The following is a 12,137-nucleotide window of genomic DNA, read 5'->3' as shown; positions in this document are numbered from 1 at the left end:
TTATGGTGGAAAATGAACTCTACTATTCTAGCGATTTGGTAAAATTGTTAAAACTACGTAAACAATCATTTTTATTATTTAATACTACCATAATTTCCTGAAATCAGCATCACATGAATAGTGTAATTCAGAATGGAAAAATCACTCTTTCAGTAAGCAATCGTTTTTATTATTTTATAGCATAATCATAAGGATATGGTTTGTTGACTACGCTACATATTCATGAAAATAAATATCATAGAGTAATATGATATGATAAGATAAGAGCATCTTAGTATATTCCACTAGTATATTATCCATTGGTGGGCATGGAATGCTGTTCTCCTTTTGGAAGCAATGGAATATTATTGGGAGACTTGAGAATCTCCTCTCCCTCTCCCTCTCTCTCTCTCTTTCTTTGAATAATGAACTTCTTGCCTCTCTTCTCTACTCTCTCTCTCTCTCTCTCTCTCTCCCTTTATGTGAGGAATAAAGAGCGTAGGCATGCTGTTGTTGCAGGCTCATCAGGTAAGTGATTTGCACCTCTCTCTCTCTCTCTCTCTTTTTCAGTTGCTGCCTCTCTTTCTCTCTCTCCCTGTGAAGAATGAATAGTGTAGTGCAGGCTTATCTATTATGGACTGAGGTATGTACTCTGACTTCTTGTCATCAAGTTCTGCCTGCGCTGTTCTGTCTCTTGAAAGTTCTTTGATATGCATAATCCAAATGGCCATTTGTTTTTTCCTGTGTGGGATGGCTTGGGGTGGGTTGCTTGGCATCCAAAACCTCCTGTAAGGTCCATAGTCTGAGTTTCCCGGCTCAGTTTTCAAACTAATTCAGAAGTGCTCTGTATTTAGGGTTTAGACTAAAAAGACTTTCCCCATTCTACCTGTGTTTTTGGCCAAATTTGATTGTTGGCCTTTTTTCCGTCTGCTTCATAAAAACACAATTGTAAGTTTTATTTTATTTTTTATTTTTATGGACTAGACTCGTAGATGTATAGAGATTCAAAAAACTACAAGTGAGATAATCTTTTTAAGCTTAGTGTAAAACCATTCTTGAATCATGGTACATAGAACCACGAGGTGAAGGAGAGAGGGATGCTTTTTGTCTGCCATCCTCTTCCTGCAAACCTTCCCCTTTCAGTGTTAGTACATACTGGCCATTCTGATCTCCCTCCATTGTTGTTGGATGGAAATCTAGTCATAGAAAATCTGGTCGGTTCAGTTCATCGTGTTCTTCATAACTTTGCCAAGCAGGCAGTATGATGGGTCAATTGCTTAAATCAGAAAGCCGATGTTTCTGGGCTCAGAAACTAATTTAGTCCCTACAAAGTCAAGGGACACAAAGCTGTTGAGCTCCCTATAATGGTATGGAAGTATGTATTTGAACAGAATGAAGTGAAAATATCAGGGTAGGCGAGAAAGATGAATTGTACTACCAGAAAATAACTAGGGTTTTATTCTTACATCAGCTTATTTGACGGAAGCTCCAACTCCAACTGGTTTTATACGTCTCAAAGCTCTTCTTCCATATTCCTGTGCCAACATGAAGAGACCAAACAGGTACAATATGCAAAGATGAAGCTTTTCTAGAATTGAAAACAAGAAACATGGACTGCTTCCTCCATCGGCATCGGTTCTTCTACGTGACATCCATGTGACTAGGCACCCTGAATTAGAACAGCGTGTGTCAGCAGAGGATATTTGATTCCATAGAAATGCACAAACATACAAGAAAGAGGAAAAGATCCTCAGTAATCCTTACCAGAGGTTTCCTTGGTCAAATTTGTCCAATCATGCGGGCTAATCTTTGTTTCTGATGCATTAATCAACTCAAGAAGAGCTTGATTGACCTAAAATTTTATTTTAAAATTTACAAAAATTCAGCTTCACAAAGCAGAATTAAGAAAAATTTTATGTTGAAAATGTCATAAGGTACCTCTTCAGTCCTCTCATGGCTCACTAGATGTCCCCCATGAAGCTCAATCATTTTAGCACAAGGCTGAAGCTTCTCTGCAAGTCGCCTTGCGTGACATATTTGAGCAATGATGTCATATCTATGCATCCAGGGGAGCTCTAGTAAGTTTTCTGAGAAAGTATTATAAATCTCGAAGCCAGTAGGATAGATGAGCAGTAATTTTAAATTCTAAGCACATACCTGCCATGAATAACTGATATAAGAAACCCAGCCGTGCGGATCAATTCAAGTTCTGCTTTTGTCATTTTATGTGTCCAGCATGCATTAATTTGACCTTCAAAACCATGATTGGATTGCATCCCAGTCGATGATATACCTTTCACATATTCCTGCATAAGGCGGGTTTCAAGTGAATTTAGAATCCGCAATGCAACATGGTCACTGCCAACAATTAATTGAGCTATTATGATGTCAATAAGACAGCGGTTTCGAGTGAATTTAGAATGCACATTGCAACATGGTCACTGCCAACAATTAATTGAGCTATTATGATGTCAATAAGACAAAGAAGAGCATCAACATAAGTTGAGAGCCCAAGATTATCGTCCCAACTTAATCTTTTTTTGACCCATAATGAACTTCCACATGATGATTGCAAACAAGCAACTGCTAGACTTAGAAAAGGAAGTTTATCGTCTTTGAGATCCTGGAAACAAACTTCCAATATGCTAGTCCTTTTTAAGGATAAAGATGTTAATACTCTTCTGAATAGTCCTCTAAAACATTAGTTCAGAAAACATGTAATCAGGGAACAAATGAGAGTTTCCAATAGCTTGCATACATATACAAATTTATATCTCGCCATGCTGCTTTACATTTTAGCATGTGTCCTCAGTAGAGCTGGAAATCTAATATTCATCGGACATGAAGGTTGGCAACATCTTGTCAGACGTATCAATCAGAAGAAAAGTAACTTTGTCCACTTTTAACTTCAAGAATGTGATTATAATGCATAAGTTAATGTCGGTCATCTATATAGTATCCTTACTTGATACAAAATATCTCTTCTCGTGTTAGGTCCAATGAATTCCTCAAGATATTCCTGTACATCAAGGTGAAATCCCATGAGTTTTCTGTAAGCCGCAGAAGAAAAGTAAATCATATTCTCTTTTTTTCTTTTTCTAATAGAAATTGCAATCAAATTCTTCAGTTTACAACCTGACTGCAAATAAATTCCATTTCTGAGATTTGACTGGCTTAAAATGAAACAAAGCTAAGTTAATATTTAAAGATTTAAACGTTCGTATGCAAAAATTGTCTTTAACTCAATATCAGAATTGAGGCCAGCAGGTAAAAATTACTACTGTATCAACTTGAGCCAGAGTAGAATCCTACTGTCACTATAATCATCCACCCAAGCCAATAATGAAACTTGGCAAAAAAACTAGAGAGAGAGAGAAGGAGAGTCTGTTTTTTGAGCAAAGATCAAACCATTTGATTTAAAAACTGCCTTTCGAGTACTCCTCAGCAATCATCTATAAATAATTTATATAATAGCACAAATAGACAAGAAAAAGAACATTATTGACCTCTGTGTAATGAGTATCTAAGTCAACAGCTGCCCTTTGCTCAGGAGTTTTTGCCTTCAAGAAACGGATTGCGATCGATAGAGTCTTTCGGTCAAGCTGCAAAAAAATAAAAATAAATAAAGGAAAATAGTTTGACCATTGATAAGTTCAACAAGGGTGTGAGCCCAAAACTAGCTCAGGTTGAATTTGCCTAACTTGAATTTGTCTTGAAATCAGTCAGGACCATTAGGCCTGACCATGTCCAACTTGGACATGTTCGATGCATGCTTTACAGATATGATATCAGTGGAAGGAGCTCAACAAGAAAACGTTAAGCCCTTGAACTTTAACTTCTACACTGTTTTCTTATGTTCACTAAAATGGTGATAATGAAATGATATCTACTTGGGAGAAAACCAATAAATTTGTATTCATTCAATGTTTACACACATTAATGATCTGCAGTTAAAGGAGAACTGTACATATCCGACTGTAAGATACCGACAAAGACATAATACCTTTGGAAAACATTCAAAACCACCACCTGTTACATTCAGTAAAGCCAAAGACAGAACTCTATCAGGCACGGTTGCTGCCAATTTGCAAGCTATCATAGCTCCTGTTGCAACAAGATAAATAAGTTAACAAGGGGGAAAGAAAAGAAAAAGGTTTTGCCTGCAGTAGAATGAACTCAGCTTATCCTCCAAATTTTCTATCACATATAGAAACAAGCGTTAATACAATCAATCATGAGCTTAACTCTGCTCTGTCTCGGGTTGATACTGTAAATCTAGCACATTTTAAATAATACTAAAAGTTATTCCAAATTAGCATCCTTTCTCGGGGAATGCCAAGGTTGTGTTTTGTTGAATGGTGGAATTGGAACTGTTTGATGAATTCACAAAAGAATACATTCAAAATTGAATTTAGACACCATGGACCAAAGAGGTTATATTCAAATCTGAACAGCCAAATGCAGAAGGGAGCCTAAATTTTTTGACCCCTATGCACTTTTCTTTTGGAGGAAACAAAATTAAATTCAAAAGCCATCCTTTTTGGGATAAATTATAAGAAATACTGGTCAGAATCTTGGTATGAAAAATCAGAATCATTGACTCACCCATTGAATGCCCAAAAATGTGAGCTTTCCTCCAACCCAAATGATCCATTAAAGCTATTGCATCTTTTGCCATAATTTTTGTTCTGCACTCAGCAATCATACAAAGTTCATTTCAACTGATATAAAATACCTTTTAAAGCATATCCTTGCTAAAAGTGATAAATATAATGCTCTGATTGGTAGCTAAGAAAATGTTGGTTACGAGTCTTGGGGGCCAGAAAACACAAACCTCCACTCAACTGTTCCTAATTCAAACACTTGCCTCGGCTCAGGCGACTCACCATTTCATAAGAAAACCCAAAATAGCATAAAACACACAATTCAAACTTTACTTCCCTTCCTTTTTCCCTCATTTTCTCAGAGACCAAACAACTTTTGAGTTATTAAGAAAAAATTCATCCTAAAATTTTTATCAAAACGCATCAATAAAAAAGTACCCAAAAGAATCAAAATTAAAATTACAGGAAATGAAAAAATAAAAAATAAAGCACCAATTTTGAGAAAACTCACGTATATTCTGATTTTTTGGTGGGCACAAAGCTCTGACCCATTCCACGATTATCAAATGCACAGACTTCAATACCTCCATTGCATCCACCATCTCCATCCTCACCGGGACCCCTCCCATCGGCGCCAGAATCATCATCATCATTTGGCGTTTCCGTTCCGGTCAGCCCCCTGATTTGTGGGCCCCAAGAGTCATGGGTCCCCGCCAATCCTGACCATTGATCGCAAAACCATCAATGACCCACAAAAATTAAGCCAAAATCCAATTCAAAAAAACCCCAACAAAAAAAAAAAAAAAAAAACTCATCAGATTACAGACCTATGATGAGAAGAACCTTTATGGGTCCGTGGCCATAGGTTCTATAGTAAATCCCGATTCCATTGTTACCTCCGGTATCGCCGGCGTTCTGGTAGTGCCCGACGCGGCAAAAAGGCATCGTTTTGGGGGGTTGAATTCGAGAAAAGCGAGAAAATCGGATGCAGAGTGGTAGAGGAGAAATGGGAATTTTCAATGAAAATCCTGGATATGAGCTGGTGGCTTAGACACGTGGCAGTAAACAGTGGGTGGTCAGATGGCCGGTAGGTCAAAGTCCACCTATTTATGGCATATAATTATTCACGTGCTATTATTGCTGAAGGTGTGGTAAATTTAGAATCATCTTCCTTATTATTATTATTATTATTATTTGTTGAATTCAAGGGTCTCAACCGATTTTTGAATAATTCAAAATTGTTTTTTTATGTGTATAAATATTTTTTTTAAATGATTTTTATATATAATATTTTTATTTTTTTTTATTTTTTTATTTATATAAAAAAATTTAAAACAATAAAAAAATATAATTCAAAACAATTAAAATATCATCTTAAAAACCATATACAATAAATAATAATAGACAATTAAAAAAACAAAAAAAATCATTATGAAGAACAATTTTTTAAAATAGGTTAAAACCTAATGATATATCTTTTGATTTTACTCCAAACTTTGAGGTGTGTATTTATGAAAAATATTTTGACTTTAAAAAGAATCTAAATTATGAAAAATCCACATAGTTATAATAGATAGGCTTTTGAAGTCATTTTTGGTTTTTTACATGCAAAGAAATGATTGAGGATCAATTCCTAGTCATCAACAGGTGGGCCTGGTAGTGGATCCAAAGAAATGGAGACAGGTCAGCATTATCATAGATAGGCTTTTGAAGTCATTTTTGGTTTTTTACATGCAATCTAGAAGTCCAAGACAAAGGAAGAAGTTTCAAGACAATCTACGTGGCAATTGGCATCGTTGAGGAGTTCCATCATTCCATCATTTGGCCTAGACTCCTTTATTTTTAAGTTAAACCCCAAAACAAAAAGCTTTTCTCCACCTTAATCATTTTTTTATACAAATATGATACCACACTTGAAAAAATTAATTCTATGTTTGCCCGATTACTTTTTATAATAGTTTTCTATTTAAAAATAAATAAAAAATATATTTAACGACTAAAAAATAAAAAATAAAATACATTTTTATTTACGTATCGATGTGTTTTAAGATAAAATTTAATAATCGTGATGTTTTAAAATTTTTTTGGCAATTACCCATGAATATATATCTTTATTAATGAATAGGTTTAATCCCAAGCTTCAACTATTTTTGCTCCTACTCAAACTTTTATAGGTGTGTGAATGAATTGAATAAAAAAATAATTTTAACTTGAAAAGAATTTAACATTTTTCCCTTTTTTGCCCCTAATTTTATACATTAGGTTGATTAATATTCAATGAAAAATAGTATTAAAATTTGCATATTTAAAATAGGATTTTAACTTTCCATTGAATATGTTACCAATTTTTTCTTGGTTAAAAAATATGGGGGTAAATATTAACATCCGATTAGTTAATATTTTCATAATCTGAATGGTTAAATCATGATAAATTGTGATGTTAATGACACCATAAATATATAACTTATATATTATTTAAATTATATATAAATAATTAAAAATTTAAAATATTTCATCATTTTATCTTTAATATTATTCTATAAATCACCATAAAGATAAAATGTAAATATATGAATATTTATTTTAATTAAATAGAAAAATTGTAATATTTAATTATGAAAAGGATGTTACAGGTCATAGTCTCATTGATATACTTCTGGATAATGATAATGGAATCAAATAGGACTAATGATGGATAAGGTTTACAAGTCATTTTCAGATATAATAGAAGGATGGCATCATATTAGGGCAATTCCATTATGGCTCTAACCCTTCAATTTCAAGTTACAGCAACAAGAAGTTTTTTGATGGAAAATGAGGCTATGGTTCAAGAAAAAGGAAACTGAGGCTGCCCAAATCACAGCACAAATAGGCTAAATTTCAATGCCAACATGAACCTTCATTCATTAGGAACTCATTTCCAACTAGAACAATACGTCAGAAGCACCTTTTGTGAAAGAAAAGAACAATGGTTCCCTTCAATATGTACACAAATTTACACCTCATGAAGTCTTCTGTACAGAGAAATCATTAATCGATTAAGCAAAAGGATTAGAGAAGGTTTTATCAACATGACATGGACAAATCTTTAGGAAAGAGTCTGGATGGATGAGGGGTGGGGGCATGCATACTAACCAGAATCTGAGTTCTGCAATGAAGATGATGCGGATCTGGAACTAGAAGCAGTTTGGAGTGCAGGGAACAACCAGCCCAGGGTCCAACCAAGGAGTAGGCCAGCACCAGCAAGACCCAACCCCAGAGCAAAGGCAACGGTGGTATACCTGCTTCTCCCATTTCCATTTGTTGTTGAGCCCTTCTTCGAACCATTGTGCTGACCCTTTCTGGGTTTCTGGGCTATGTATGGGATCCAAGGCAAGACAGTTGGAGCGTGGCTGGAGATCGGTTGGTCCTTGTTCTTAGGTTCAAGACAAAGGGTCTCAAGCTGCAGCAGCTGGAGCCACTGCTTGTAAGCAAAGAGTTGGGAGGCCTGTTTGAAGAAGAGCTTGATGATGTGCTCCTTCTCTTCGTAGGCCTGCTGAGCTGCCTTCTCAGCTTCCCTTGCTCGTGTTTGAGAATGGCAGAGCGCTTCCACCAGCTGGGCTTTGCTAGCATCTTCAGGAATATGGCATGTTTCTTCCTGATCCGTGCCAGTTATACTGTGACTATTGTTTCTGCAGGAACCGGATATAAATAGTGACTTCGAGAATTTAAGTCTCTCAATAATTTGAAAAAATTATGCCCAAATATTTTTATCACAAAAAAAAGAATGTATCGGCACTAGCCTGATGATGACTTTGAATATTCAACCTCACACTACTTTAACTCACAAAAATATTGTGCTGAAAATGCGAATCCATGGAGAGGGCAAATGTATTTTTCCAAGTGTTCCAAAAACAGTTTGGGAAAACTTTCGAGAATGGATTTGTAGAATCTGCAGATTAATTTTGAAAACTATTGTATAAATTTGGGATTCATTTACATATTCCTGAAAAACTCGACATTTCAATATACAGTAATCATACAATCAGACACATTAACCAAGAAACTCGAGTGTAACCCACAGACTGCTTAAATGTCTGCAAACTCTACCACTAACAAATACTAGCTGAAGATGGGAAATTTACGGGGAAAACACACACTCGCAAAAGGGAGAGAAAAAAAGGAAAAAGAAGAAGAAAATCCTGTGAGGACATTCAATTGAAAACGCTGATTACACATAAACACCTCAATTCATCATCATATTTTGTTTGAGAAATAATTCTCAGACAAAAATAACCCATATGTTGTTTTATACTTAAAATTTCCAAAACTTGGAGTGGACACTATAGCTACAATATGAGTTTAAAAGCCCTATAGGATGTTTTCATGTTTCATCTACCAATGTATTTGCAATATTCCTGAAAACAAAGTTTAAGACATGGCACAAAACCTAGTATGCCCGAGAGGAATGTCTGTCAAAGAAAATACCTGAACAATGTGTCTGAACGATTTGGCGAGTACTCTATAGCACCCAAACTGGACTGTTTCTCATCTATACTTGCTGAAGTATGACTTTTCCATGTGCAGTCAGTGAGATTCGAAAACCCCAGCTCTGCCATCTGATCTAAGGATGGAGCGACCATCCAATCCTGATCAGACCACTCTAGAGAAGCAGATAGGCCCCTCCTGAAATGCTTAATCTGGGGTTTTGGAAGATCACAGTTCTCAATGTGCTCAACTGACTTCTGAGCAACCATGGAAGCAAGCGTATCTTTGTCAGCTTTACGCCACCATGGTTCAGTCTTCTCGGCTCCCATCCAATGGGATTCCAAATCAGATGAAAGCTTCTTGGATTGTTCAGAGACTAAGCTGTTAACAGGGTCCAAGTCCTCATCTGTGTACCATAACTCCTCAATGTCCTTATCCTTACCTATATCTTGTGGATTACTATGCAGTCCAATCTTGGGTTTGGACATTCTGGCAAATTGGTCCTCTTTCATACTTGCGGCAGAGGCCTTCCTGGACCTGTCCAGGAAAAAATCAGCATTCTTCTTTGTTTCAGTTTGGGCACCAAGTCCTTCAATGGCAGTTTGGTTAATGAACTCGTAACTCAGGATGTCAAACTCATTCTCCAAAGTATTTAACTGTTCATGTTCAAAACCCTTCTGATGCCCGAAATTGGGTTGCGGGTATAACCACCACTTTGAGTCAGGTGCTGGATCCTCTAAGGGATTACAATTCTGGTGCATGCAATCTGGCGAGGGATGATCTGACCGATGTGCTGCATCACCAGGTCTACCATCAGACTGACGTTTGGATGAAGAAGATGATGATGGGAAGGAAGATGAGTTTGGAGCTCTTGAGGCATTTTCATGGATGAAGCAACGGTTAGTATTTCGCTTCCAGCCAGCCCTTGATTCTGCTGCTGCCATTATCCTATCAATCCGGAAATTGTTTTGATAAAATACATATCAGTTACAGGGAACGCTACTCAAAAGGGCATTTATTCTCGAGCATGTAACACCAAAAAAAACTCTTTCTTTTTTTTTTAAATGATACTTTACAATGACAACTACACGATCGTCAACAACACCTAAGCCCGCTATTTTGGGGCTAATTCTGACTATGCACAGAATGGACAGACTTCAGATCACAGAAAGATTGTTAAAACAGTAGGTTAAATCTGGAAAAAAAATAACACTATACAGAAATATAAAGCAAAAAACAAAGTCACAGTAGCTTGATAACATACAGAAACCACAATTGACTTAGAATCTCAGGCTATAATTGAATCACAACATGGCTACTAGCATCAATGAAGTGGGAACCGAGAACCTAATTCCCCCATAAAGTTCAAGAATATTCTCAGTTTTTTCACTTTGAAAGCAACAACAAATTGCAGAGAGTGTTTTCAAATATTAGGCAGCTTATGCCTCAAGACGTTATCCAGGACCATCATAAAACCAAAATGCAGTGAATAAACAAAATCCATATGTGCACATGATTCTCCAGTATCATCTTTTGCGACTGAAAACACTCTCCAATGGCAGTCCACAAATTTGACAGATTCCATGTGTAATACAGAGAAAAATGAAAAAGAAAATATTTCTTACAGTTCATAAATGAGGGCAGATCCCATATTTAGCATACAGAGAAGACAAAAAACTTCAAACAAACACTTGTTTCTTAATCGAAAATCAATATAAAAGTGCTCACTTCTTTCATTAAATGGACCAGAATTTTGAAGCAGATTCTTAAAGACCCTTCTCTTTACTGAACTTTAAAACCCCAGAATCATGAAACATCACATAAAATTAAGTCAAGATAAGCAGAACTCGAATTGAATTTCTCATTTTCAAGATGACCCCAATCAGGAAAAAAAAAAACCCTAAAACCCAACTAATATCCACTTGTCACCAACATCAGCCACAGAAGTGCAAGAAAAACCAATACCCACTTCACAAAATTCTCACAAACTTCCACAGAATCGATGAAGATTACTACAGATAACTGATTAACTGACACCCATGTCATATCCCCAATTATTAGATTCAATATCAGTAACCACAACCACCTCATTACAAGTAGAAAATACAAGAAAAACTTTCTGAGTTCAATACGCATACACAAAATCCGAGCTCAGAGAAATGATAATTTCAGAGTAAACAAACATCTGCTGGCTTCAAGTTTCAACATGAAATGGAAACATCAACAACATGAACAAACTAAAAAAAAAAAAAAAGAACAGAAAAAATCAAAGAATTTAAGATTATGACGGAGAGAAAGAGAGAAACCTTGTGGTATTGTTTGGGAGGAGAGAAAATGGAGAAGGGTGCTTAGATTTTGTTCAGAAAACATGGAATTTTGAGATCTAAAGATGGAGTCCAAGGTGAATGACCCCTGTCAGCGTCCCAGAACTTGGCTCCTAACCCATTGTTTATTGTTTTTCTCCTATCTTTATACATGAGAAATTTCCAAAACCCACCTAGAAAATATTTTCCTTCCGAACAGCAGTGGCCTGCTTTAGCTAGTTATACCTCTTGGCTGAAAGCAGTGGTACCTCAGAATTCTCTGTTCCAAAACCCACCCACCTCTACCAAGTTACCAACTGATTTTTGAACAAATTTGATTTTTTTTTTTTCGGAAGTTATGTTTCGCTAGCAAGAAAATGACGAAGAAAGTTTTTTTTTCAAAAAAAAAAAAAAAAGATTTTGACTTTAAAAATTCACTAATAATTTCCTTAGATTCTCTTACCTTCTTAAAATTTATCATTTTTTAAAATTAATTGGTAGGGTTTTTAAATGAAAAAAATCACTTTTCAATATCATTAACTAAATTGTCATTTATAATTTATTTTTTTTTTGGTGCAAGATTAGTTATATTAGATTAAAAGTTTAATACGGTATCATAGAATTTCCTTTTTGGGTTATTAGATTAAAATGGACGAAATCATCCCCATTTATAAAATTAATCTTCCCTTTTTTTCATTAAAAAAATACCAATTTTTGGATAAGAATGTTTTTTTTCTTACAAAAGCATATATGTAAATGATCAAAATGTTCAAAGGGCATTTAT

General features: G+C 35.5%; 2 protein-coding genes and 1 long non-coding RNA gene across 5 annotated transcripts; 1 reads left to right on the top strand and 2 right to left on the bottom strand.

The window, feature by feature from the left end:
- Positions 1-295: 295 nt before the first annotated feature.
- LOC104882240 (uncharacterized) lies at positions 296-1,874 on the top strand. Its single transcript, XR_787957.3, has 2 exons — positions 296-507; positions 1,451-1,874. It is a non-coding gene; the product is annotated as an uncharacterized LOC104882240 (long non-coding RNA).
- Positions 983-5,609, bottom strand: LOC100255632 (uncharacterized). 3 transcript variants are annotated; one of them, XM_010664572.3, is made up of 11 exons: positions 5,411-5,609; positions 5,095-5,302; positions 4,585-4,667; positions 3,983-4,083; positions 3,486-3,581; positions 2,945-2,998; positions 2,137-2,285; positions 1,918-2,035; positions 1,744-1,831; positions 1,446-1,648; positions 983-1,303 (listed from the first exon to the last, which is right to left on the bottom strand). In XM_010664572.3, the coding sequence occupies exons 1-10, from the start codon at positions 5,526-5,528 to the stop codon at positions 1,452-1,454; spliced, it is 1,212 nt and encodes a 403-aa protein (XP_010662874.1). In that variant the 5' UTR covers positions 5,529-5,609; the 3' UTR covers positions 983-1,303; positions 1,446-1,451. The 3 variants fall into 3 exon arrangements, with proteins under 3 accessions (XP_010662874.1, XP_059589571.1, XP_002276809.1); XM_059733588.1 differs by having other exon boundaries at positions 1,446-1,639; XM_002276773.4 differs by having other exon boundaries at positions 983-1,648.
- Positions 5,610-7,461: 1,852 nt separating this feature from the next.
- On the bottom strand, positions 7,462-11,690 carry LOC100243561 (uncharacterized). Its single transcript, XM_002272307.5, has 3 exons — positions 11,357-11,690; positions 9,051-9,998; positions 7,462-8,254 (listed from the first exon to the last, which is right to left on the bottom strand). Exons 2-3 carry the CDS (start codon positions 9,992-9,994, stop codon positions 7,714-7,716), a joined length of 1,485 nt encoding a protein of 494 aa, XP_002272343.1. The 5' UTR covers positions 9,995-9,998; positions 11,357-11,690; the 3' UTR covers positions 7,462-7,713.
- Positions 11,691-12,137: the final 447 nt, after the last annotated feature.

This window comes from Vitis vinifera, chromosome 16, assembly GCF_030704535.1.
Source record: "Vitis vinifera cultivar Pinot Noir 40024 chromosome 16, ASM3070453v1".
Taxonomy (NCBI): domain Eukaryota; kingdom Viridiplantae; phylum Streptophyta; class Magnoliopsida; order Vitales; family Vitaceae; genus Vitis; species Vitis vinifera.
This window is presented reverse-complemented; position numbering and strand designations above follow the sequence as displayed.